This window comes from Tetrao urogallus (assembly GCF_951394365.1).
Source record: "Tetrao urogallus genome assembly, chromosome: 20".
Lineage (NCBI taxonomy): Eukaryota > Metazoa > Chordata > Aves > Galliformes > Phasianidae > Tetrao > Tetrao urogallus.
Window position 1 is genome coordinate 9,522,752 of NC_136833.1, and position 26,598 is coordinate 9,549,349.

General features: G+C 43.9%; 5 protein-coding genes across 5 annotated transcripts in view; 4 read left to right on the plus strand and 1 right to left on the minus strand.

Moving 5' to 3' along the window:
- The window catches only part of NLK (nemo like kinase), a gene marked incomplete at both ends in the record, with an annotated part of 36,310 nt that extends 35,134 nt beyond the window's left edge, over positions 1-1,176 (plus strand). Inside the window, 2 exons of the mRNA XM_079545173.1 lie at positions 473-566; positions 1,122-1,176. Coding sequence (XP_079401299.1) covers positions 473-566; positions 1,122-1,176 — 149 coding nt within the window. The remainder of the gene's footprint in view (positions 1-472; positions 567-1,121) is intronic.
- Positions 1,177-2,999: 1,823 nt separating this feature from the next.
- Positions 3,000-4,610, plus strand: TMEM97 (transmembrane protein 97; the record flags this gene model as incomplete). The annotated part of the gene is made up of 3 exons (XM_079545140.1): positions 3,000-3,119; positions 3,711-3,855; positions 4,360-4,610. The coding sequence occupies 3 exons, from the start codon at positions 3,000-3,002 to the stop codon at positions 4,608-4,610; spliced, it is 516 nt and encodes a 171-aa protein (XP_079401266.1).
- A 1,507-nt stretch (positions 4,611-6,117) lies between these two features.
- IFT20 (intraflagellar transport 20) lies at positions 6,118-7,793 on the minus strand (the record flags this gene model as incomplete). Its single annotated transcript, XM_079544961.1, has 4 exons — positions 6,118-6,199; positions 6,533-6,636; positions 7,398-7,483; positions 7,667-7,793. 4 exons carry the CDS (start codon positions 7,791-7,793, stop codon positions 6,118-6,120), a joined length of 399 nt encoding a protein of 132 aa, XP_079401087.1.
- Positions 7,794-9,745: 1,952 nt separating this feature from the next.
- TNFAIP1 (TNF alpha induced protein 1) lies at positions 9,746-16,220 on the plus strand (the record flags this gene model as incomplete). Its single annotated transcript, XM_079545170.1, has 6 exons — positions 9,746-9,962; positions 11,290-11,459; positions 12,654-12,743; positions 12,844-12,896; positions 15,236-15,431; positions 16,002-16,220. The coding sequence occupies 6 exons, from the start codon at positions 9,746-9,748 to the stop codon at positions 16,218-16,220; spliced, it is 945 nt and encodes a 314-aa protein (XP_079401296.1).
- A 5,705-nt stretch (positions 16,221-21,925) lies between these two features.
- Positions 21,926-26,598, plus strand: part of SGSM2 (small G protein signaling modulator 2) — a gene marked incomplete at both ends in the record, with an annotated part of 40,826 nt that continues 36,153 nt past the window's right edge. The window contains one exon of the mRNA XM_079544971.1: positions 21,926-21,982. Within this exon, the coding sequence (XP_079401097.1) occupies positions 21,926-21,982 (57 nt within the window). The remainder of the gene's footprint in view (positions 21,983-26,598) is intronic.

The following is a 26,598-nucleotide window of genomic DNA, read 5'->3' on the forward strand; positions in this document are numbered from 1 at the left end:
CTGGAAATCAGATCCAGTCAGGAAAGCATTCATTTTATGAGCAATACGGTAGGAGAGATATTAGTGGGGATTTTGTTTCTATTTGGTGGCAGCTCAAATAAGATACGAAGAGGACAGGGAGAAGAAATGCATTACCTCCACAGTTAAGAAGCGATTCAATCACTCGGGGAAAAGACACCATTTTGCTGTGATAATGTGCCTTGTTTTGGACACATCCTGAACTTGGAGTTCTGAAATTCACACTGATAGTTCCTAAGAGTTCACACAAAAAAATTATTTCTATCCCGTTATTCTTTCCATTCCCTGTCTCTTTGTCCATCACTTTTCAGTGCTGCATGTAGCTCTGCTGTCTTCTCTGTCATCTGTTGTTGTAAATGCTGTTTGTAAAGCTTGCTGACAGCAGCACAGGTACCACTGCAGCACAGACGTTAATCTCATGGTGTGGTGTGTCTTATTTTTCTCTTACGTACAGAAATAATTCACCAGTTCATTTTGGAACAGCAGAAAGGAAACAGAGTACCTCTCTGCATCAACCCTCAGTCTGCTGCTTTTAAGAGCTTTATTAGGTAACTGTATGTAATCACATCTGATATTAATTCACATTTATTAGTAGTACAGAATTCACACATCCACAGTGTTTTTGTTTTGAATTTCTGAGGAGTCCATAGATAACTTCTGAAAAAAATCCCTTAAGTGTATGTGTAGTTACATTACAAAATCATGTTATAGAGACTTACATTTCATGCATACTTATAATACAAATACTTAAGTAAAATGTGTAGAAGTTTCAAGTAATATCTTTGTAAAAATAATTATTGAAATTAGACTTGAAAGATTGGTGGGTTCAATTCTGACTGCAGAAATGCATTGCAAAATGACGACAAGTGACAGCTGTAGGTAAAGAACCATTAAGGAAATGCACAGATAAATGTGGTTCAGTACTTGGCACTGGTGTTGTTAACTGCTGGGCTTGAGGCTGCTTTGTTTTCTTGCACTTTAAAGGGGACGGGGTGCTGAAATGTTTGCACACCTGAAACATTTGCTTTCTGGTCAAGCATTAACTTTGTTGTCCATTAGGTTTTGCAAATGAACACTGATTTTCTGTGTCACTTCCATTCTAGTTCCACAGTTGCTCAACCCTCTGAGATGCCACCATCTCCACTGGTTTGGGAGTGAAGTGGAAGATAATGTACTACTGAAGATGTAATGTAGCTTTCCACTGGAGTCTGGGATTTGCAATTCTGGAGGTTAATCATGCTTGTACTGTAATTTTACTAATGAAGTTTTAAATTAACAACCACTACTTGTACAATATGAATAATATTTAGAAATGTACTAGACTTTTAATCTTGTAAAGTGGTTGTGCTTTTAGAAGAAAATATTTTACCCAGAGTTGCACGTGTTTTATGAATTATAGTGCAGCTGTGATGGCTCAGCTCGGAACAAACAGAATCGAACCAAATTTGGGGAGGATTTTTTTTAATGAAGTGAGATTGTACGCAAAGACAGACATACATTTTGATATTGAGCCATTCCTGAAGATTTGGGGTTTTCTAAAAGTAAGGAATACAGAAAACTTGACTGCGACCAATGATGAAGTCACGTTGGGTGGCTGTGACCACAGGAGGTGGCACCGCCCCCGATGATCCAACCCTATAAATAGCTTCTCACTAGAGCTGTGATGGTGATGTGTGCTGTTCTAAAATCAGATGTTGTGAGTAGAGAGAATGAGTTTGTGACTAGGAGAGACTAAACTTCTGTTTCCTTACCCAGTATAAATATATATATATATTTAATCTATTTTTATTAGAAGTTTTTTCTGCTCTTTCTTACATAAAACCCCCCAGCATGCATCTTCTATGTGTGTAAATACTTCCATTTATGGGCTAATTTCAGAGATCCCTGACATCATTGCTGTATAGAGAGAAACTAGCTTGCACATTTTAGGTCTGTGAAATTTTGTGAGAACTTTTTCCTGCACTGGACAGTTGAGAGAAAGAAGAAAAAAAAAAAAAAGAAAAGGAAAAAAAAGCACATAGGGAGTTATGTTAATTGTGTTCGTGTCTTTAGGCAAAGCTGTGGAAGTCTTGAGATGTCACAGTAGTAAATAACTTTTATTACTTTTTGGCAAATTCTTTTTCTGTTGGAACACTGAATTCTGTGCATATGTATATATGAACACAAATTGAAGGCCTCTACCTCCTGGAGTATACAACTTGGTTTGTTTACCTCCACATGATTTTTTTTTTTTAAGTTCAGTGTGGAGACTTGAAACTTGAATGTCCCTTCCAACTTTTGTATTTAAAACAAGACTAGAAAATTGAAGACTGTTTTTCACCTGTACAAAGAAATATTAAAGGGTGGTCTTAAAATTTGAGCATTGGTCTGGAGAAAAACCGTGGTGTTTGTTATGGACAATTAACTGTTAAAGTTATTGTAAGTTATCTGTATTTAGCAGAGTATTTTCAACAAGGGTGATCTGAGCTGAAATTGGAAACTATCAGTAAGTTATGTTCGGAAGTTTTAACTTCAATGAAGTAATTATTTGCTGTGAAAAAGAGACAAACGTTGAATTACTGAACAAAGATGGTGCAATATCTTTGTTTTTTGTGAGGCTCCTGAGAATAGAACCAACTGAAGCATTTCAATTCACTTGAATGAGAAACGTGTGTAATTAGGAGAGCCCGAGAAGACACTGGTATGAAAGGTAAAATCTCAGAGGTTGGTCAGTTATGTGGCACACTTGCTGGTCACTTTGTAAAATGTAGATTTGAAGTACAGTGGTGAAAACATTAAATGTGACATTTGAAAAAGAAGCGCGTTATCTTTATTTCCTGTCTCATCTCCTACTTTTATTTAAGATCCAGCTGTTACGATCGCGATTAACGCTGTCTGAAACGATGCAAGTAAAGCCTTTGTAACACCTCGCCTCGGCCACCGCCTTCCTTCTTGCACACGCGGCCGTTCGCGCTCGGTGGGCGGGGCCGGGAGCCGCCGCCATGGCGCGGGCGCTGCGCTGCCTGGAGGCCGCCTTCGCGCTCTACTTCGTCTCGCACGTCCCCGTCACGCTGCTGCTCGACCTGCAGGCGCTGCTGCCCGCCGGGCTGCACCCGCAGCAAGTGAGGGCCGGGCGCGCTGCGCGGGCGCCGCCGGGTGCCGCCGAGCCCGCGGTTCGGTGTCCGTACGTAGGGGGCGATGCGGGGAGGCGCGGCGGATTTGCAGAAGCGGCCTTAAACGAAATGACGCCGAACGGCGGCGCCGCTCTGCGCTTCCAGTCCGCGCGGTGTTTGGGACGGGGGTCGGATGCCGGGCGATGGAGCGAGTGGCGGGAGCGGCGGGTGGCTGCGCGTCTCCGGTCGGCCGCGTCCGGAACGAGAGCCTGGGGGCGGCGGGCTTCGCGAAACCAGCGAGACGAGAGGATGAGCGGAAGAGCTCAGCTGCGGCCGCCGGGCTGAGACCCGCAGCTCGGCGCTGGGCTTTGCGTCTGATGAGCACGTTTTCTGCCGTCTGCAAAACCGTTCCATTAGGGAAGCCATTTTTAATTAATAGTTAACTTGCAAATCTCAACACGTATCTCTGTTCAAAGTCCAACTTAAAGCCATGCTGGAATTTCTGTCGTGGAATCTCATGGCAGCTCCCTGCAATAATGCCTCCATCCAACCAGCACGGTTTGCCCCCTGTTAACGAGCGCTTTTGCTGTTTCTCTGCAGCTGACGGAGCTGCTGCACTGGTATGCCACCGCCTTCCGGGACCCCCTGATGCTGCAGCCCCCGGAGTGGTTCAAGGCATTCATATATTGCGAAGCCTTCTTACAGCTGCCATTCTTTCCCGTCGCAGCGTACGCCTTCTTAAAAGGTTGGTATGAACGATGTGTGAGAAGGTGTCCTGTGCAGTATTTCTGCACGGCACGTTCTGTACAGAGGCGGTTTATCTATCAGTCCTAAGCAGTGAAGGGGTACAGCACAGAGCGGTTTTCATGGCAAGTTTTGCCTGAGAATGCAGCATAGAGTGAGCCGTCAGAAATTAAAGTGGTGACTCATGCACCCTCTTCAGCTGCGCTCACTTATGTGTAACAGCATCAGCGGCTGACATCTGGTGAGCTCCAGCACTGATGAAGCTCTGGTTAAGCTGTGCACTTATTTTACTGCTTTAAAACCCTGAACAATCGCAGCATCGATCCAAGTTTCCACAAAGTTGGACTATTCCATGGGTTGCTGTAAGCTCTTCGTTTCTGCTGTCTGCGATGCCTTGTGGCCCCTGCTGTGATAGACGCACAGCTGATGTTCTGTTAATTTACAAGTGACCAAATTCCGTTTGATTTCACTGCCTGAATATTGCTTCCTTGCTGCTCCTGCCCAGGTGGCTGCAAATGGATAAGGACTCCTGCAATTATATACTCCACCCATGTAGCTACAACGTTGTTTGCTATCCTGGCTCACATCCTGTTCCATGATTTCTCAACGTCAGAGCATCTGGGTCCTCAGACACTGCGTGAGCGCCTCATTCTGTTATCTATATATGCACCATACTTGCTGATACCACTTCTGATTCTTTTTACCATGCTGTACAGCCCCCAGTACAACCAGGTGGAGAAAAGGAAAAGGAAGTAGTCTGCTGTAAACGGTGTAGGCACAACTTCCCCATTAGTTTTGATCCAGACTCCAGTCCTCTGTGACAAACACAAGCAGTGATGCTGACTGCAATTCCTATTAGCAAAGCGTCAGATTCCTGCAAGGAAAGTTTGAATTGGCTTTTGTTCACAGCCCTTCCATCAGAAATAGGTTTGGCAGAAGCCTGTGTTGGCAGATCCAGGCGGTACCTGGGTATTTGTAGCTTACGGGACCCGGCAGCTCCCTGCCCATTGTCAATTTTGTGTGGTACTTCTGTGTTAGGAAAATGAACTTCCAACCATTAAATGCACAACTGTGTGATGGAGGCTGGAAACTGCAGCCCATGCTTTTCCTTCAACTTTCCTTTCTCCAAGGTTACTTCAGGTTGAAATTCGTCTTCCAATAACATATTCTACAAAATCCTTAATTGATTACATACAAATTTGCAAAGCTAAAATCTTTTTCTCATCTACTTTTGAAGCATTTCAGATCATGTAACAATCCTTAACTTCCTCAGCTTTCCATCTAAAATTTCACCTTATTTTTCTCTGCTCCAATTTTGATTACTTGCAAATGCCTGGTCGGTGATAAATGTGCCAAAATCCAGATTTCTGAATGCTTTCTGTTGTTTGGCAATTTCTCCTGGATTTCTTCAAGTACTTCAGCAGCTGTAAACAAGGATTTGTAAACCTTTCTATGAAATAACTTCTAGTGTGGAAATAGATAACTGCATCCAAATTGCATTTAATTTCTGAAAGGAATAAATTAAAACCAACATAATCTATGGGAGCTTAGATAAAGAAAAATAATTGTGTTATACTTTGAAGTCATAGAAAATAAAACCAACTGCTGGTAGACTTTCTTTTTCTCAGTTTGATCTGTAAGAATAAAACATGAAGACTTGTGTAAAATTGCAGGCCACTGAGCAGGCTTCTTCAGTCACTGCCTTATTATTTCAGGACTCTACTGGTGTATAATTTAAACCTTCCACGAGCTTTGAAAAGGCCAACATTTTCATATTTGGTTGCCTAAAGACAGACATAAAATGCATCTATTGCCATTCCAACACAAGCCTTGATTTTAGATCACAGGCATTCAGTTTCAGGGAGTCACAAACTTACAAGCTCCCCAATAAACCAACAGAAGAAACTAATTCTGATATATCCAAGAAAGTGAAAAACAATAGTTTATTTCTTTATTTCTTTGAAAGAGCTGCACATTTCAAAAGGTGAGACATTAACATAGGAACAGTAGCATTAATTCAACAACAATTTGAATTTGAACTACTGACTGTACAAAGCTTTTATAAAAATCAAAGGACAGAACAGTCTTACATCTGTTAGAAAGCCCTCCTTATTGCCACTTTTAGTGTAATTCACACTGCATTAAAATACACTTTTATTTGCACAAACCATCTGCATTCATTTGCACACAGTGAAAAATTGCATATTTCTGGAATTGCCAAGATTCTGGAATGCTCATATTTCCAAGTTTATCTTAAAGTCTTCTATTTCTGAAAAATAAATTGGTCAATGAATTCGTTCTGGTCCGCTTCAATTTTACACAGAGTCTCATATTCTATTCGGTATCTGAAAGACAAAGAAAATAGGTTACCAGCTGATGACTTAGTACAGTGCTCACTGGTCTGAGAAGGAAGCTCATGCTATGTGTGTGTCCTTTTTAAAGCAACAGTTACACGAATTAGACTTTGCAGTTCTAAAATGCCTTTAAAAGTCAGCTACCTGGCACTCTGTTAGTTTTAATTTCCACAGTTGCATGATCTCACATCACCTCTATTCAGTTAGCCACAAAGCTATTAGAAATGATCCTTCTCAGAAAGCGGCTGTTTCTCTCATATGCTACACGGCTTCCTTTTCCAACTATTACATCAGCACCCCAAAAGTATTTAATAGAAAGCTCACCTTTCCAGTTGCATCTTTTTCTCAGCTATCAAAGCCTGAAGTTGCTGTTCCTGTGCTTCTCTTTGCTTTGCTATAGACTTCAGCAAATTTCGTGCACCAATGGCCTGTCAAAACAGACGTTTGGTGATGGAGCTGTGCAGGGAATTTTTAATCCCTTTCACTACCAGCAGGTTGCGATTAAAACATTTCAGCCATGCTAACAGCAGAAGGGGCTGTCGTTCTGCTGAGTGGGCTGTGGAGCAAGCACAGTCCCTATAGAGGCTGGGCAGGTTAAGGCATCTTCCAACTGAGATATTCCTATCAGCCTGAAATAAAAGTCTTTGGAAATGCAGCCTGACCTCTGGTCACTGCCTACCAACAGACAGGCTCCAGAACTTCTCCCACAGAACAAATAAGGAAAAAGTAATCTACAGTTGTGCTGAAAATTCATTTCCAATTCCATAATAAAGTGAGAAAATAAAGAACGCTTGGTGACATGCAGAAGTACACGTTCCAGAGGCAGTTACAGAGGTTTTTCTTGGACAGCCCTCTCCTCACAGAGCCCATCGTGTCTCTTGAGAACTGTGCCCTATTAGGAGGTGTGACTGGAGAGATGCTTTCTCTCCACGAGCAAGTGGAGCGAGACAGATAAGCGACAGCAGCAGGCTTGTTAAATGCAGGAGTTGTATGGCACTGAGTGCTCAAAATATCCCAGCTGTTAGTATCAGTTATGCGGAGCCTCATGCTCCCACAGTGCACGCAGGTGGGGCCGCAGAAACGCCCTAAGACGGTGACAGGGCCGCCGCGCTGTTACAACGTGACGGGAGGCTTTTCACACACACACCGCGCGGGGCGGCAGACAGGACAGCCCGTAACGGCACGGTACCTTCATCTTCTCGCTCTCGGCAGCTTTGGCCAGCTGGTCAACGAGCTCGATTAAGCTACCCACTGTTTTTTGAAATTCTACTATTTCTGAAAAGAAAAACAGTCACGTAGCACCCAAAACAACACCATAGGAGACGAACGCTCCCGCAATGACAGCGAGGCGCCGCTCTGCCCCCACGTCGCGCAGTGCGCACGCGCATTCGGGGCCGTCAGCGCTACGCGGATGGAAGCGGAGCGCCCCCCCGGCCCGGCCCGGCGCGCAGCACTCACTGTCCACGAAGGCCTTGCACTCCTCGCGGAGCTGCGCCGTTTGTTGGGCCACGTCAGGATCGAGGACGCGCAGCTTGTTCAGCTCATCGAAGTGCAGCCCTGCCGAGCCCAGTGCCGCCTGCGCCATCGCCCGGCAGGACGGGACGGGACCTACGGCCCTTCACAGCTGCCACAGCGGCCCAGGGGAAGCACTTCCGGGCTGCGGAGGGCGCGAAGGGGCACTTCCGGGCTGCGGCGGGCGGCAGGAAGCACTTCCGGGCTGCGGCGGGGCGCGTAGGAAGTGAGGTACTCCGCGGCCCGCGGCGGTGGGGCGGCTGCAGGCGGTGAGCGAGCGTCGGGGTCGGGTGCTGTCGGCGTTGCGGACGCGGAGCTCCGGGCTTGCCGCCGCGTTTGGGCCCGAGGCACTGCTGTGACCTGGGACGCGCGCCGCCCGACGGCCCCGCATCACCGGCCCGGCGCTGCCCGGACGGGGCCGGAGCGGCCCACACAGCCGGTACGGGCAGCTGAAGGGCCGGTGCGGGGCGCAGCGCGCATTTGGGTACCAGCGGTTCTGCTCGGTGCGGAGTTCTTGTTTCCTTCTGGTTGCTTTCTCTGCTTTGTGCATCTTCTTCCCTTTCTCTTTTCTTGTTTTCTTCGCTCCAGCTGTTAGTACCGCTCCGTTTTGTGGCAGCGCTCCCTCAGCGGCTGTGCCGTTGTAGTGCCGCCGTAGTGCCGCCCTCCGGTCAGAAGGAAAACATGAGGATCGTTTTGTCTTGTGTTAACGGGGTAATTAAAGGTTCCGTCGTTGTTTACTGCAGAACCCTCCTAGGTGAGCTGTTATCACGACCTCAGTGACGGCTTTGTCTCCTGCTTGGTCGTGCTGTGTTGGGTTCTTACAACGTGCCAGAAGTGAGGTAACCAGCAGAAACCTTCACTCTAGTGCACGTGTCTAGAGAGACTGCTGTTGAGACTGGAAAGTTCCACGCACACCCAGAGCAGTGGCTCATTACAGACTCTGGCTGTCCTTAAAAGCAGACTTTTATTTTGGAGGAAGGGTTCTTATGGTCTAAAGTGAGACGGTACTTTGAGGACAAACCTGCAGGCCTGAATTGTGTTTCTGTTTTCACCAGAGATTTCAGGTGTAGTACAGTGTGCTGTTGGTTCTACTTCTGATTGACTTATGTGTGTGAGAATATAACTATGGTTAATAAGAAGTAACTTTGTTACTGGCAATGTATTCAATGGATTCCTCTGTTACCCTTAGCTGCTTTATTTGAGTAATTCTTGAGTAACTTCTTATAGAACACAACTGTAATAAGCAATTTTTAGTTGCTGTTGCTTGGTTACTGGTGGGGAATTACTATTCTGGCCAATATCATGCTGGCTTTTTAACTGAGACAGATATTCCAAAGACCGGATGTTTTTTTTGGCTTACCCATCTTCAAGGGGGAAAAATTGAATAAAAGGAGTTTCCAGGAAATAGAATGTAATGTTCCAGACTTCAGTATCAAGTCATTTGAAGAAGTTGTAGCTGCTAAAAGAGTGTCACGTTAAAACATTTTTTTATGTAATCCCCAGATGAAGGAATTGGAAAAAGCTCTTCTGTTTGTATCCTTCCTGCAGGCAAAAAAGTTACGTTCTTTCAGGAGGTTGAAAGGGAGCTGAATTCCAACACTTAACCTTGGGCTGCAGTGTTGTGTGTTGATTGTAGTGTTGACTGAAGGCTGAATAACAGGAAGTCCAGAAGAGTTCAGCCTGCCTCGCTAACAGTAATGCAGTTGTAATATGACTGTGTATGCTGAACAGCTTCTGTATTGCTGTGTAAGTTGTTTGAAAATACACCTAAATTCTGTCAGAGCGTGTAGATGTGTCCTTAGGAATACACTGAATTTGTCTCTTCATTGTGGGCTTCGTGGCTTTGTGTCTTTGTGAAAATTCTAGGCTTCTGTGTTGATCTTAAACATTTCCGTTTCAAGAGTCTGGTGGCTACGACTGTTTTTGCCTTCCCGTCTTCTCCTAGTGCCGCGTGACTCGTCGCCAACCACGGCGGGATCCATCAAGCCCACGCTCTGCAGGGTCGTCATCTACCTACAGAAAGAGATGTCGGGGGACACGTGTCTAACCACCACCCTTTGCCCAGCTGTGGGACCCAAGCCTAAAACTTGTAGCTTCAAAGTCGGCAGTCTTGGTAACAAATACGTGCGGCTGAATGTTGGGGGCTCCTTGTATTACACCACAGTGCAGGTGCTGACCAGGCACGACACGATGCTGAAGGCCATGTTCAGCGGTAGAATGGAAGTTCTCACAGATAAGGAAGGTAAGGGAGCGTCTTTTGTTGTTGAGAATATTGTAAAGTAACTGCTGGGGTATTTTTTGTTTGTTTTTAGTATATATTAAAGCTGTGCTTAGTGAAAGGTGTGGAGAAAGCTGTATCCCAAAAATATCAGGGAACATTAGGCTGCCAAATCCCATTGGCTCTACCAGTCCTCCATGCTTTATATAAATGTGTACTTTTGTTACTAAAATTAACAAGTGGAAGGACTGGTTCTCCTTCCTGCAGTCACAGTTGGTATGCAGATCGTTGATGTTTTTATGAAGACTGAACAGACAGTACGTGGGCTGTCGTATCTATGGAGTTATGTAGTGGCATTAATCAAAATGTCTTTAGGGAGGGGAGATTCAGTTTTCAGCTTTAAAACTCAGCACAGCCTCAGTTGCTGAGCTGAAGATTTTCAGGTAGGCTGAACCTCGTTGAGTGTCACGTAAGACTAACTCTGTTTGGCCCAGCAGTTCTGTGTAAGAGCCTCTACCAGAATGGAGGACAAGATCTGTCTTCAGGCACCCTTAGTTGGAGAATCTGGCAGTATTTTAACCCTCTTTCCTATGTCACCTTATATAACTGGGTCCTAAAATAAAATAACTTTTTATTTTTGTCTGCCTTCCACTTTGTGAACAACGACTGGGCACTTTATTCAGCCCTCTGTCAGTGTGTGTCCTTTGCTATTGTTTGCCCGCAAGTCAGACATCCTGTTTCCTAGTCAGTGTGACTGCAGGGAAGTTTCCAAATTGCAAAAACTGCCTGCTGCTGTTTCCTGTGCTGTATCCCCTCCTCTACTCCTTCCTGATCATCCTTGTCCTGTTCCTTCCTCCTGTCTGGAGTCTGGAACAGCATTTTTTCCTCACTGGGTCCGTCAATTAAATAGATGTAAACTGGTGGCTTCCTGTAGTAATTAAAAAGGCTTATTACTTTAATTGAAACGTAATACAGAAAGGATGAAGCACAGAAAATAATTTTGGTACAATGGGTGATCAATAGATACAGTGTAGCCAGGTTCTCACTGCAGTTTTTTAAATGTCCAGTGATAGGAAGCTTAAGGCTTCTCTTCTGGGGTGCTGGAAAGTAGTGAGAATACAGACAAGGTGCCAAGGGAGTGGTTCCACTGTTAGTTTCTGTTCTGTAACAAATATCAATTTGCTGAAAGTCAGTAAAGTCCTCCCCGGAATGGAACTGGAAGAAGTTGTGTAGTTCCAGGCAGCAGCTGGCTTAGTGAACCTCTCTGAGGAGGGTTGGTGGTTTTTTTGGTGTTTTTTTTTTTTTTGCCTCCTAGTGTTAAGGTCACTGAAACATTGTGGTTATTTTTCAGGCTGGATCCTTATAGACCGTTGTGGGAAGCACTTTGGAGCCATTTTAAACTATCTCCGAGATGACACAATTGCACTTCCTAAACACAGACAGGAGATCAAAGAGTTGATGGTAGAAGCCAAGTATTATCTCATTCAGGGCTTAGTTGATATGTGCCAAGCAGCTCTGCAGGTAAGAAATGGAAGTACCAAAGTAACGTAGCTGAAATTGGACAGCAGTTAAGATGTTGTCCAGTCCATTTATTGAATCCATGGTTTTCCTTGTTCCATATGCACACCTAACATTCTGCAGAGCTTTGGATAGAGACAAAGTTTGGTTTATGATCTCCCTGGATATGTTTTCAGACCTATGTGCTGTCACAGCACAGCCTTCCAGACTTCTTATGCCTGAGCTCTGAAAATCCTTGAAAATGTAATAACTTCTAAGTTTGAATTTTAATGGTAAAAAAAAAAAAACAAAAACACCTGATATAGTAAGCATTATTTGCTTCAAGGATTTTCTATAATTTTATTACTACACAATGCAAATACGTGAACCTGAGTTAGCATTATTAATTCACCCAGTTCCTACGGGTTCAAGTTCAGCTGATTTAAATCAGCTTGTGTGGTAAGCTTTTTAGTAAGGCTAGCCCAGATATTTTGTATATGATTAGTAATATTTCTTGTAGGACAAAGCTGAATACTTAACAAATACCTCACACACTAGGCTCAATATGCTGCTTATGCTCCCTGAAAAAAAATGTAACATGACAATTCTCTTCCTGGTTTGGAATTCAAAACACTTCTTCTAAAAACAAAATGTTCCAAGGCTTTCCTATTAGCTATTGAGCTCTCTTTAATTTGCTACGCAAGGAATCTGGATTCACAGACTGTTCCACACACTCTTGATTGCTGCTTTTGTATCGCAAGGGGCTAAAGTCCATTCTGGTGACGTACTGTTCTTGCCAAATGTTCAGTTCATAATGACTGATATTCTTCTATACTGCAGTCTTTTGATTTGATTAAAACTCGCTATCCTTTTCTTCAAAAAAGGACAGAATAATAAACCCACTTAAAGCAGATAGACTTGAGCTCAGAGTCTTTGCTATAGCTAAGAAGGACGTTCACCTGCATCCCAGTATTTCAATTATCACTGCCTTCTGGGAATAAGAGATCTCTGCTGTATTTCTGGGTTGCAGATCAAGGTAATGCTCTGTGGTTGCTATAGCAACACAGAGTTTTTCCATTGCATCACAGGGTTTGGAAACATGGCTGGAGGGTCTGGAAGAGCAAGCAGCAGCAGATGTTGGTTTTAGCATTTATGTCTCTTGAGGTTTATTTCCATTTCTTCTCCTTTTTTTTTTTTTTTTTTTTTTTTTCAAAACAGGACAAGAAAGACTTGTATGAACCTGTCTGTAACATCCCGATTATTACATCTCCTAAAGAAGAAGAAAGACTGATAGAATCTTCAATGAAAGTAACTGCTTTTCTCCATTTATTCAATGAGCAACTGAGTTTTTGCTAAGTGCATTCAAAGACGAAGCTTAATTATTTTTTTTTTTCCTCCCTTCTGTTAGCCCGTTGTTAAGCTGCTGTATAATAGAAGCAACAACAAATACTCTTACACCAGGTATGTCACCAAGTGTTTCCCCCACTGGGAAAATTTAATTTTGGGGGTGGAGGAAAGTGTGGTACAGCCCAACTTGTATTTTGTTATTTAGCTTACAACAGTGCTGTTATGTGGATCTGAGTAGTTATTTTTGGTTGATATGAATCCAAATACAGTTTGTCACCTCCTCCAAACTCCCTGAAATGCTGTGCTGGAGGTGTGTGCCTGCGAAAGATGAACAGATAAAGGACAAGAAATATGAATGATGAGGCTACTGGCTGAAATAGAATAGAATGCAAACTATTAACAGTGTTAGCTTTTTGGTGCAAAGGCAGTGCAGCCATGATTCCTCCCTCCTCAGTTTTTCACTCTGTTTACCCTGACCTACGGAAATTCTTGATGTTCTGTCCCTTCCAGTGACTGTAGATGATTTGATTATTTGGCTACAAAGGAAAGAATTTGTTCTGCTCAGGAACAACAGAGACAGGGCCAGTGCAAGAATTCACTGGCTTTTCATTTAGTTCTATGGTTTAACTATCAGGATCCATTTATTATGATGCTATCAGAATGGCTCTGGATTTTCCCAAACCAGTCACTGAAGCGATGTGAATAATCCTTCATGCTAGGCAGAATTCTCAGTTTTAGCCTTTCAGTCTAGCATGCAATCTTGGAAGTTTTTTCTCCAGGCAAACTGACTGTCTTTCTGCCAGAGAGATGGATTCTAACAGTCACGAAATTTCACGTAGTCGGGAAAAGCTCCCTGAGGGAGTGCTGAAGAGCAGCCCATTTTTCAGCAAACTGCATTTTGTATCTGCCAGTCATTCTGCACGCCTCCTGGTGTTATCCTTTGGTTTATGGCAGTGATGCTAAAGCAAGTACAGAATAGCATATTAGTCATCGTGGCTCTGGAAATGTAAACATGCTAGCTATGAGAGCAACAGAATCCTAGATACCAGAAGGTGTTGGTATCTCAACTAGCTGTAGAATTCTAATTATTCCTTGCACACAAATCTTCATGCCTTGATGGTGTTTAAATGAGGAATCTTTATTTAAAATTCCGTGCTGGCTACTAGCAACCAAAGGCTATCTGCTTCTTTTATTCCTAATCAACATTATGAAAGGAGTTTCTTAGTTACGTAGTCATTGTGGTCATGTATCAGAAATGGATGAAGACTTCTAAATTCTTTTTGCAGCTCTGCACTTGATAATGCCTGGGACTTGTTACTGGCTGAGTCCCAAATTGATTTCATCCCACGATATCTTAAGAGCTGAAGATTTTGTTGGGTTGCACAACATGCTTTTTAGGTTTAGATCTGAACAGAAGTACATCTCGGACTAAATATTTCATGTAAAGCCTAGTTGGCTGTTCTTGTCAGCAGTGTCTTGACTGACAAGTATTCACAGCCTTCTGGGACTACTTCCAAAAATTAAGGTACTGCACACAAGTAGAATTTCATTCCTCTGGGTAGGTTCATGGCAGCAAAGTGCAAACCTTCAGCTTTTGGGTCCAGTGAGTAAGGAATTTTACTGTTAAAGCTGGTGAGGTTAGCTTTGTTGTGTCAGTAATGTGCTCGCTACCTTCCACATATCCTAGCCAGCTATAAAATGAGATCAAAAGGTGCACGGAGTACAAGCTTTAGATAGAGCAGCATTCGAGCTAATATCAGAAGAATAATGCTTTGAAGTTGTATTTTTTTAATTTCAAATTGGATGTTTGTTGGTCATCGCGTTCTTATTTAAATAATATTTTAAATTTTAAGGCTAACATTCTGATGGCTCTATTTGATTTTAAAGCTATGATACTTATTTTTTCTCCAGAACATCTAGATCTTGCTTAGAAGGTTAATCAAAAACTTAAATTGTTCTGCCTGTCAGTAAAACATAATTTACAAAATAATGTATCCACCCTAGAAGTTTGTATAAGGTCTGGCTAGTTTTACGTGCAGAACACCATCATTTTCAGCTAGCCTTTCAAGACACGTTGACTCTTCAGACTTGGCCGTTACTAAGCTCTACCTAGCTGAGCTCAAACAGAACTGTAGTTAGCATATGATTTAATTGTCTTGAGCATAAGTCAAGAAATAATTGCAGACAGTTAATGTAATTATTTGGGAAATTATGCTGTCGTTATTAATTATATAATTTAACTTCTGAGGGCTGGTGTGTTTGTTCATGAAAATCAGCATCTTATCTGAGCATCTGAAGGTTGCTATTATCCTCTCTTTCCTTGGCAGCATATGGCAACGAGTCACTACTTGTATTCTGCAGTTATATCAATGCTTAAAACTGTGGTGGAACAGGCATAGAAACTGTAGAGATAGCCAGAGGAAAAAATAATTTTTTTTTTTTTTTTGTTACAGTACTTCAGATGACAATTTACTGAAGAACATAGAACTGTTTGACAAACTTTCTCTCCGATTCAATGGCAGAGTTCTTTTCATTAAGGATGTTATAGGGGATGAAATCTGCTGCTGGTCTTTCTATGGACAGGGTCGGAAACTTGCTGAAGTCTGTTGTACCTCGATAGTGTATGCCACAGAGAAGAAGCAAACCAAGGTATAGGAGTTTTACCCACTTGTCTACTATAGTTTGTAATGAATCAGTTGAATAATGCATAGTGGGAAGATGTGGATGTACCAGATTGCTTGGGGGAGGCAATGTCATTTCTTGGGGAGATTTTGATACTGGCAGTCATGAATATTGACTGGAATTGATGGTCAGTGACCTCCATGTTACTTGGGTGGCTCACTACTTACAGTGCTACGGCACTATCTGGTACTTGCTAAAAGATGGCATGTACTAGGCTGAATTCAAGGAAAGCTGAAGGACTGCAAATGGTAATTCTGAAAGTGCAGTCTTTTTAGTACTGATCTGTAAAGTTGATGGAATTTTGTCCCAAAACCACATAAATGCCTATGAACTTTAATTAAGTAAGGATTTTAATTTTATTATACCTACTTAAGCTTACTATTTGCAGTTACTTAACTTACCAACTTTGTTTCTGTTGCGTTGATGTAGATATCGTACGTAATTTGACTAAGTGGTTGTGTCTGTTATTTCTGGGCCGGTGCTCCAGTCAGGTTACCCTGTTTAGGTCAGGAAAATGACATCTGCTGTTCTTTGTAGGTTGAATTCCCCGAGGCACGTATTTATGAGGAAACTCTAAACGTCTTACTGTATGAAACACCGCGAGTTCCTGATAACTCTCTGCTGGAAGCAACCAGCAGGAGCCGAAGCCAGGCCTCTCACAGTGAGGATGATGATGGTTTTGAACTTCGTGACCGAGTGCGCCGAATCCACGTGAAGAGATACAGCACCTATGATGACCGTCAGCTTGGCCACTAGCATGTCAGTGGAGGAGAGAGGGGTTGGTTTCAAGGCTTGTGTCAATATTCTTTGACGGAGATCAGGAAGTAGGGAGGGATCAGTTGGACTCCAGACTGATTTTCATTTGGCTTCTTGTCTCTCCAGAGAAGCAAATGGGCATTTATGCACATAAAGCAACACTAAAGGCCAAGGGCTTAAGAACTAAGGTGTTTGTTTTGCACCATGTGCTTTAAACACAGACTGGCCCCTTTTTCATGCAACATGGGAAATGGGTTCCAAAACAGTGATTGTGACCATTTGTGGTTGCTCTTTTATATCTAATGATGTGTACATATCTTACTTCCTGTGGGAAGTACTGCTTTTCCTGAATGAGACGGAGTGATTTGAAAGCATTTTTTTCAGTTACCTGTCCTTTTAGGGTTTGGTGAATGGAACTCTCAGTTCTTAAATCAAAACACTGAAGAGGGGGTGGAAAGAACATGACTACTTCTACGAAACACTACAGCTGATAACCCCTGGAGGAAACAGTTAGCTATCCACTAGTAAGGTGCAGCGCATATGTGATTTCTTTCACCTGTTTTTTCCCTTATGCACATACAGCAGTTTGTGTTCCAGTGCAGTTGTATTTAAAACTCATTAATCTTAAGGCTTGCTTCTCTGAGAAGTCAAATCATCAAAAAAAAATCTCCCCCTGTGAAAAATAAGAAATAACTGAAAATTTAAATACATACAGAATGATGTCATGGGAGCTGGAAAAAATGGTGAAGGAGTAAAGTTTATCAAATAAGAAAACTTTAAGAATAGATTGTGGTAGGGGTGGCATTGTTCAGGGCTTTGATAGTTTGATCCTGTTCATCTAAACAATGGCAACCTGTAGAATTATGTAGTTTTACATTAGTTTCCTCCCTTGGCCCAAAGTGTTATTTGATGTTAAATTTCTCCAGCAACAGGAGTTTTTTCCTGATGGCTAGAAAAGTGCAGACTACACAGTTTTAATGCTAGGTAATATTAATATAGTGAAGAATGAGTTTAAATTTTGTGCTCTGAATCACTTCTAGAGCATAGAAGCTGAAGAATAATCGTAAAAACTTTGTTCTGGCATGCAGGAGGCCCTGACAGAGGAAAGAGATGGTAAGCTGAAATGTCAGCTTTATTCTGAGTGCTTGATTGGATTTGATTGGAATTTGAGGGGACTATTCAGAAGATTGGAGTGCCGGCTGTTTTGCATGTTGGGTCTCTAGAAAAACTTTGTTTAGTATGAGAAGTTGCTAGTTTCTTTTTAACTGTTTGATTGTATGTTTCAAATGTAGGTTGCAGATTCAACTTTTACCAGTTATACAAGGTTACTACTTGCAGGTTGCTCACTGGCACGTGTGGACATGTGTCAGTGGCTTAGCGTGCTCCACCACCGCTTTTATTTCCTTATATTTTATGTGAAGGTGGAAGCCTCAGATTCCATGATGGTTAGTCTTGAACTCCTTTCACCAGTGCCAAAATTACATAGAAGTTTTAAAGCAAATTAATGTAAAAGCCAAATTAATGAAGTAAAGTCATAACTAAAATTAAGATAGAAGATTATTAAAAAAAAAAAAAAAAGGGAGGATGGGGAGGGAACAAAACAGTGATTTCCACTCAGTTAGGCTTTTGAAAATGTAACCGTTGAGGCTTTGTTAGAAGACACTAATGGCCGCAAAATGCGGGAGGTTTATTGCCGAACTGGGCCTCTAATGAACAGCACTTATTTGCTCACATTCGGGAAGTAAGTTGCCACATAATGAACCTGCCTTGTTCTGAAAGGCCTCTTTAAAACTCTAACAACTTCTTTTCTTTTTGTACTGCTTTCTGCTAGTTGTTTCTCTTGTGCCAGGAAAAATACATTCGCTGAGATCAGTTTTGACTAAAACTTTTGTTTTTAATTGTGATAAAGTGTGATGCGGATTTCATTTTTCTTCTTTTTTTCAGTTGATTTTTCTTCACTGATACTATTTATATTAAATCATGGTGAGTGCTTTGAAGCCACCAGTGGAGACTGTAGTGAAATGGTCTTTTTGCTTTACTTGATAGTTTCAGTTTTGTCTCGTACTTTTTTGTTTTTTCCATAGTGTAACGAATAAGTCTGGCTTTTAAAAATTCATTTGTATGGCATTTGTATTTCTTGGCAAATGATTTTTTTTTTTCACCACAGTGGATGTTAGCAGATTAAGTAAGTGACGTGGGTAGCTTTGCACAACTGTTCAGAGAAGTTATAAGCAGAAAAATGACAAAGTGAAAGAGTGCGTCAGATCAGTCTGCTGGTACAGATACTTCAGCTGGTGGTTCACATCTGTGCTCACAATATTCCTTAAGAGGAGTGATTCATGTTGTGGAGTTCTTACTATGCTGTAAGAAGCGGGGGGGGGGGGGGAAGCTTTTGCATTGATTTAGCTAGTTTTCTTTTCCTCGTATCCCATAGCAACAATTTTTTTTCTCTATTTAAAAGACAGTTTTAAAACCATGGTCATGGTGTTTGTCTGGATAAGGTGTTCAGGATGTGGCTGAGAAGATCCTCGGTGAATAGCTGTGGTGGGATTTCACTAACAGTCCATTAGTTCCCTCCACTGGTGGACAGACCAGGAATTGGAAAGCATCAGGAAATTCACTGTTAGGCGTGTTCTGGGATGTCTGCACAGCACTAAATGATAGTGCTGTTAGAGATTCCCATCCTGGGAATGGGAGCTGCTGTGCCATTTTTCTGATGAAATCTGGAATGCCCTGGGTTGTTTCTTATGTAATTGCATAATTTACATGAAAGCTCAGTAATTGTAAATGTAGACATGGATTCTGCCATCACTTACACAGTTTGTAGGTTAAACTTCTGTTTTCTTGTGCAAGTGGTACAAACTAATTTATTTTCTCTTAGGAAGAGTCCTGCTTATCTGAAACTGTTCCAGGGTGGAATGTTAACTGGATGTTCTTCCACCAAAATCATGACACACTGATAGTACAATCTGACTGCTAAGTTCTGATAATTTTCAACATGCGGTTTTGATGCAATGTGTACTTTGTAATTCTCATCAAAATTTGCTTTCGAGGTAAAGGATATCAGTTCTGACACACATACACATTCCTACATATTTCTACAGCCTGGTATAATGGAAAAAAAGCAGCACTGAAAAGGGTGATGCAGCATTCACCTGTTTGCAGTAAGCTGACCCTTTTTAGAGCAAACAGCTGTGCTTCCTATGAATCTTCTCTGCTGGCTTTAAGTATCACATTATCATTTCTAATTTCTAATTATATGCATTTGCGTCTGCTAATTAAGAGTAACGGCTTCCTACATAGAATATCAGCATTGGATGCGTTTACTGATGTGACTGAATTTAAAGTAGCCATTAGGAGGAAGAAGTAACTCTTAGCCTCGTTTGTAACCTTACTTTCTTGGCTTCTGAATTTAAGTGAACTTCTGTGCATTCAAACATTGTATTAGCAGACTGAAAGAACGAGTGGAAAGCATTAGCTGACATTTATACACAAGCAATGTAATGAAGTCTTACATGATGCTCTAATGGGGTCCTGACACAATGAAAAACAACCTCAGCTTTTCTGCAGAGAAGGAGCCTTGGTGCCTTGAGTGAATGTCTTATGTTAAACAGTTCTTCAATATCGGTGTTAATTAGGCAGTAATGCCAAAATAGAGAGCTCTGCAGGGCAGCAGCCTCCAACTGCTTGCTAAATGCCAAGGCAAAATTAAATGCTTAACCTTTGCTTTGACATTTAATTTTTGGAACAGGAAACATCTATCCTACTGTAATATTCCAGTGACTTCACATCTCTTACAATTTTTGGTTAAAAATTAAAAAAAAAAAAAAAAAGCCGATCCAAGCTTGGAGGGCATTGAAAAGACTGATAGCATGGTATTTCACTGCCTTCAGCCTGAAGCAGGGCAATGCTTTTATTTTTTGTATTTTAAATTTTCAGACATAATTCACTTTTAGAAATGCTGGTAAAGTATAATATAGATTATAACCTGTGACAATCCTTGCTGTTAAACCTTTATGGCCAGATTTTACATTGTGCATTCTGTTAGGACGACCGAAGTCATGTTTAGAGATGAGGGAACACAACCTCTGTTTCAAGCTTTGCCATTAACTGGGTGGCACAGACAGCAAGTCAATTTTTCTGGATGTGAATTTCTCCTCATCTGTAATAAAATGAGGGTAAGACTGTCCCCTACTTCAGAGGGATGTTGAAGCTTAGTTTTTTTCATAACAATAGAGCACTTTGGATTTCTACGTTTTGTATCTGGAGGATAGTAAATGTGATTGCTGTTTAAACTGATGTTTCTGCAATCAAGCTGTTTTCTTATGGCATCAGGCTTAATTTTCTTTTTGTCTAACTTTTAAATGTCAGTCTTAGGAATAAAATAATGAATGCAGTTAACCATATTAACAATGAATAAGGTGTTTTCTCTGTTATCAACGAGGTAAATGGAATGCAGGTTTTTAATAAAGCATTATATTTTAGATTGCCCTTGAGTTTTTCTCCAGCATCAGAATTTTCTGCCATACGGGGTCCCCAAGATGCAGAAATAGTGGCTCAGGGTCTGTCTGTCTGCCTGCTGTACAGATGTGTCCCTGCTTTTCACATAAGCCCTGCAGGCTCCTGTTTTGTAGGAGGCATCAGCATGCTGAGAGTGTGTGCTGCAGGCAGCTGCTTCTTTCTCTGGGATTTTCCTTCAGTTGTAGCAATGTTGAGTTTTGTGTTCATGACAATAACTTCCTAAAAAGAATCACAGAGCATACTGATCTGTGGACATTTAAGGCCACATGCAACTTCTGCTGCCACAGAAGTAACCCAGCTCTTGTAATGGAAGTCCCGAAGCTGTCCAGGCTGCAGCTGAGGAGCAGATAGCTCTGGGCAGATGGCACCTGCCGTCTGTCCTGTTGGGCTTTCTTACCTCGTGAACCAAGATTCGTGGTTGCTGCAGTGACGGTCCTTGCTTCCCTTGATTCGCCACTTCTGTAGTGGTGTCTGTGCTGTGGGGGTGGACTGAGGAAGTAATTGCCAAAAAAACCGACATTTCCGTATGGTTTTGCAAAGTTCTGTCCTTTTGCCAAGAGTAAACATGACATTACCTGAAAACGTGCAGACTGAGTGTGCCGTTTGCTCCTTTACAGACAACAGAGGAGTATAACGAAATGAGCCCTAGCAGAAGGCAGTTTAAACGCGTGTAACTAACCTGGTGCTCCGGCCCCGTCCTTTCTCCCGGTGCGCCGCCGCAGGCTTCCACGAGTACCGCACGGCCGCGATCCCGGGGCTCCCCGCTGCCGGGGGCGGTTGACCGCCGCCAGGGCGGTGTCACGGCGGGCTGCTGAAGGAGCGGCGCGGCCGCGGGGTCCTCAGCCCTCCCTCAGCGCTGCGCGCGGCGGCCCCGGCTCGGCCCGCCCGTCTGTCGGCGCAGCCGCCGCGAAGCGGAGCGGTCGCCGCAGGCTCCCCGGCGGCAGCGGCAGGCAGGTGCGGTTCCGCCCCGACTCCCGGCGTCGCCGCCCGCGGGCGGGCCGAGCCGCCTGACGTCAGCGGGAGCCGCGGAAGATGGCCGCGGAGCCGCGCCGTGCGCGGGGGCCCCTCCGCTTCGGGCCGGGCGGTGCCGCGCCTTCGCCCCGCGGGCGCTCCCACAGCGGAGCCGGAGGACGGCTCTGAGCGCGGGGCTCGGCGCTGCGGGCGGCCCCGCTCCCCGCTCCGCCATGAGCTGCTCGGCGGACGCCGCGAAGGAGAAGCTGCTGTGGAACGTGAAGAAGGAGGTGAGGGCGGGCTGAGCCTCCACGCAGGTCCCGCTGCCGCGCGGGGCCGCGTCGCGACGGTTCCTCGTGGGGCGGCTTCGGTCCGGTAACGTTTAATCTGTTTGGCAGCGGGGCCGATAGTCCGCCCAGAGTAAATAGAACGAAGCTTTGGGCGGATTGGGTTGAAATCTGACTTCCCTTCGGGAGGGATCGGCTGAAGTGCGGGATTTGTTCCGCTGTTTGACGCTCCCGGTGCTGTTCGCGGGCGGAGCAGACGCGCCCCGCGGCGATGCATCGGCGCTCCGGGGAGAAGCGGAGGCACGGCGCTGCCGTGGGATGGCGGCCGCGTGCCCACGGGGCGCTGAGGAGCTTTGCTCTGCCCCCGCCGCTCCGGGCGGTCCGGCCGAGCTGAGCTCCGTCCCTCGGTCCGCCGCCCCCGAGCAGCGCTGGTAGCTGCGGTGGTAACAGCCGGGCTGCGCCGGGCATCCGTGTGGCGTTCCGGCCGTCACAGCTGCGTGCGGCTGTTCTTACATAAGAACGAGGCGAGAATGTAATGCTTGTCCCTCACAGCAGGACGAAGTTTTTCTAACGGCTTCTCCCACCTGCTGACAGCTGGGGAGATGGGCCGTGGCGGGGCGGTGCAGCCACAGGTGTGCTGCTTCGTGACGGAACTGCGCCTTAAGCTGGGGCCTCTGGGACGCAGCAGAACGGGCTTTGGCGTGGGATTGAGTGCGCTTCTCTCACGGGTTGATGCTTATGTAGCCTGAGATGCGTTTTCTCACCGCAGCATTGTCCTGATGCGTGAAAGGGATTTTCGTGATCTCGGCCGGCTCGAGCAGAGCTGTGTGTGAAATGGTATCGGGAGGTGCCGAGAGGGAGACTCTTTTCACGCGGTCTGTTAACGCAGGCAGGAATTGAACACAAAGCTCTGCCACCCCAGCCGGCAGAGTTATGGAGAGGTTTTCAACCTCCTTTTTTTCTGTCTGGTTTTTCCCACAGCTGCTTTTTGCCTGCCTTACTTCTGTTTTATTTGAAAGTTGAACTGCCCCGTGTACATTCTCAAAGCTGCCATTCCAATTTTTAGTCCTCCGAAGCCGGGCTGCTCATCCTGTTGCATTATTTTCACGTTAGCTCAGTATCTAATGGAGTTCAAGTAAAATGTTATATTTTTTTTTTCTGTATAGTGTTTACCCTGATCCTATTAAGATTCGGTGAGTTTGCAAAATACAAAAGGGGAGCCTCTGAAGTCACTTGGTGCAAAGTGTCTTTTTGTGTGTGTTTTTTATTCTCTTTCCCCACAGCAAAAACTGTTATATTGTTCCTTTGGGAAAACTTGATGCTTTTTGCTTTTCTCAAATGGACTTCTCATTCCCCACTGGTAAAGAATGTATTTTGTTGACTCTGATAGAAAGGAGGACATGTAATGTGTTTTGAAAATCTACTGGGATTTGTGCTGAGGCTGCTTATAAGTTCACATTTCAAACAACTCTCTCTGCAGGATAATCTGTTGTGATGAGCAGGCTCATAAAACAAGATTTCTCTAGCCATTTCCTTCTACCTTTTCAAATGCGAGCTTTTTGCCTTTTATGGATGTAAATACTCTTTCTAGCTGTGAAACAAACAGAATAACAATAAACTTAGCAGTTCCACCATTAAAAAAAAAAGTTCAGAGCACTTCAGAAATGCAGTTGCTGGTCTTACAACTAAAATGCAATGAATTCTGAACAGAGATTGTTTAACTGCTTTCATTTACACCATCCAGTTCTTACGGAGTAACAAACGTCAGTGCAGCAGAAGCAATCAATAAATGAGTGGTAGTTGCAGAAGCTGAAGAAGGCAAGGATGTAAGGATGTGGGAGATGAGGTTTTCTTCCTTGAGGAAAAAATGCACTGGGTGTGAACTGTGTTCCTGGTTATTGCAGTGCTTTGTGAGCACTGTTCTTTGCCTCTGACACTCTATTATACCTGTGGTGCATCTCCAGCATCCCATCATGATGCGCGGTGCAAAAAAGTGAAAATCAACGAAATTATAATGATATAACAAAAACTGAAATAAAACCAAACATTTCTCAGCTTAATAAGTTGTATGTTGTGACCTAAGTTTGGTGTTTGCCTCTGAAAGCACTGGCCAAAAGTCAGAGTAACCCGTTATAATGTGCAACGTCTGTTGAAGGAGCTTGTCTGCCTTAGTGTGTGGGCAGAGCTACCATCAGGATATTCTTTGCTCCTCAGATGCAAGGATTTTTGCTTGGATGTCTTTTCCATTCTTAAGGTTGGTAAACTTGGTAAAGGGTGCATGTGAACAGAATGTCTTTGGAGACTGTCACTGCGGTCTGCTAAAATAAAGCTTTCTGCAGTTCTCTGGCTTTGTTGCCACTTATGGTTCATGAATGGAGGGATTGAAATAAAAGCAGTAAGTGCATCAGCTTCTTTGTGATTGCACAACCTGGCAAGAGTATAAGGCTGACTGTTTGGGTAGGCAGCATGCTGACCTTACAGAGGAGGCATGGGATGGAAGGAGCCTGTGGCATCTGGGGCGAACCTCTGTCCCTTGGAGCCACCTGAGAGGTTTTCTCTCCAGGTGCTGTTCTGTTCATGCTACTGCCTCCTCTCTTGCAGCAAATCCAGCACACAACAGACCAGAAGTTCTAACAGATTTCTCACCTGTGCAGGTGGATGAGTGAAGGGAGGAGGGGATGCTTGTGTTTATTTTAATGAGAATAGGTTGCACTTGATAAGGTGGATGCCTTTATGGGCTCAGAAAGCTTCACTGACAAGTGCCTTCCCAGAAGAGACTTTAGAGCTGCAACAGCATAATTCCCTACAAAGAGAATGATGCAGAATTTAAGGGGAAGGCAAAGAGCTTGTGTTCCACTTGATCAGAGTTTGACTGAACTCCTTGCCTAGGGCATCCCTGAATTGTGTGGCATTGAGCAATGACGTACAACTGAAGAACAGCTCATTCCAGCTTTTGAATCTTCCGACAGTGCCCTGAAAATGTGTTTTAATAACATGCAGTAATTCTGAAAATTTGCAAAGCTTTGCTCTGTATTTGGTGGCAGCTGGGAACAGACATTAATTGTTCAGTAGGTCTGTACTGCTTCGTTGGGGGTCCTAGATTTAAGACCCAACAATGGGTTGACCACATGGCGCTGCTGCACAAATGTAGTGTTGATTTATTGCATTCATAACCTTGTTCTTTCTAATTGTGGCTGCAGTTTTTTGTTTTTCTTTCTTCCTGAGTCCACACAGTGGAGTCTACATCAGCTACTGAGCTAATAAACACTAATGTGCAGGGAATGCCTGGGAAGTGTGTGACAGCAGGAACTGCCTTCAAGCTCCTGAGCTCTAACTCCTATTAAATTACTCATCTTCCTCCCTGTAGTCAGAGGCAGGATTCCAGTTATTGTTCTTTGGGGAGCTGGGACTGAAATCTTAGCTGCAGTCTTAAGGAATTAATGGTGCCTAAATTCAAGTCTATAAACTTCAGTCACATGTGCATGACTTATCCTGGAGCTGCGCTCTGGTGCTCCCTCTTCTAGCCACCTTAATGCTAGTGGCTCTTGGGTACTTTTCCCCTGCAGCAAATTGGGCCATTCATTTAGTAGCTTAAATATGTTTGGGCTCTAAAGAGGATGTCACATGTTGAAACGTCCACACAGCGAGCAACGGGGCTGGGGCTTTGTGCAGCTGCTCGTAGGGTCAGGGGGTGTGGAAGTGGGTATGGGCCTCAGGCTGTCAGTTGGAAGAAGGTGCATGTGATGGCTCCACAAATGGTCTCACTGGAGGAATAATTACTCCAAACTGAAGAGAGCACCTTTGTAGGCAGCTGCCACCTCAAATACACAGCCCAGATGCTGCCCAAGCAATGCATCTGCAGCTCCTCTGGGCTCAGGCACTAAGAAGGAAGAATTGCAACCTTTGGACCTATCAGCACTACAAAGGAGCGGTAACCCAGCTAGCTTTAAACTGGTTATCTCAGGTACCAGGTGCTGCTTAATGAGTGCTCAGTGCAGACCTGCTGAGAAGCAGGAGTTGAGGTCTCCTAGACATGGAAATGCAGCCCCTGCGGCAGGCTGGTGGTGCCCATTGCTGTGCCACTTGCACTAGCACTCGGTCAAACTGAGCTGATACACAGGCAGTATGCTGAGTCTGTTGATGGAGTTGCCCGTGGGGACAGGTGGTTACCTGCTAGATAATTCACTATTTGATGGACTCCAGGGCTTGCTTAGGATGCATGTCTTTGCAGCTCAGGGGTTCCTTGTGTTTAAAAAAGAGCAGAATACACCATGTGGGGGGAAAAAAAACATGCAGGAATACATGATCTTGATTTAGTGAGCAGAAGTCATGTACGCAGAAAGGCCAGGGATGCACCATGTAAACAGCTTGCTAGCTGACTAGCTGACTTCTGCTGAAGAAGTTCTCCAGAGGACTCTCTGAGTGCTCTGAAATAATTCAGCCTTTTAGAGAGGCCTGCTGCGGATAGACTCATCTGTGTTCTCCATGTAGTTTACCCCATCCTATAAAAAGGTGTTTCATTTTGTTCTTCCTTTCCCTTCTTGCATCCTTTTACCATTTCCTCTAAGCAGAGAGTAACTTTCATGAGTGATTCATCTTCTAGTGACGGGGAAATGCCA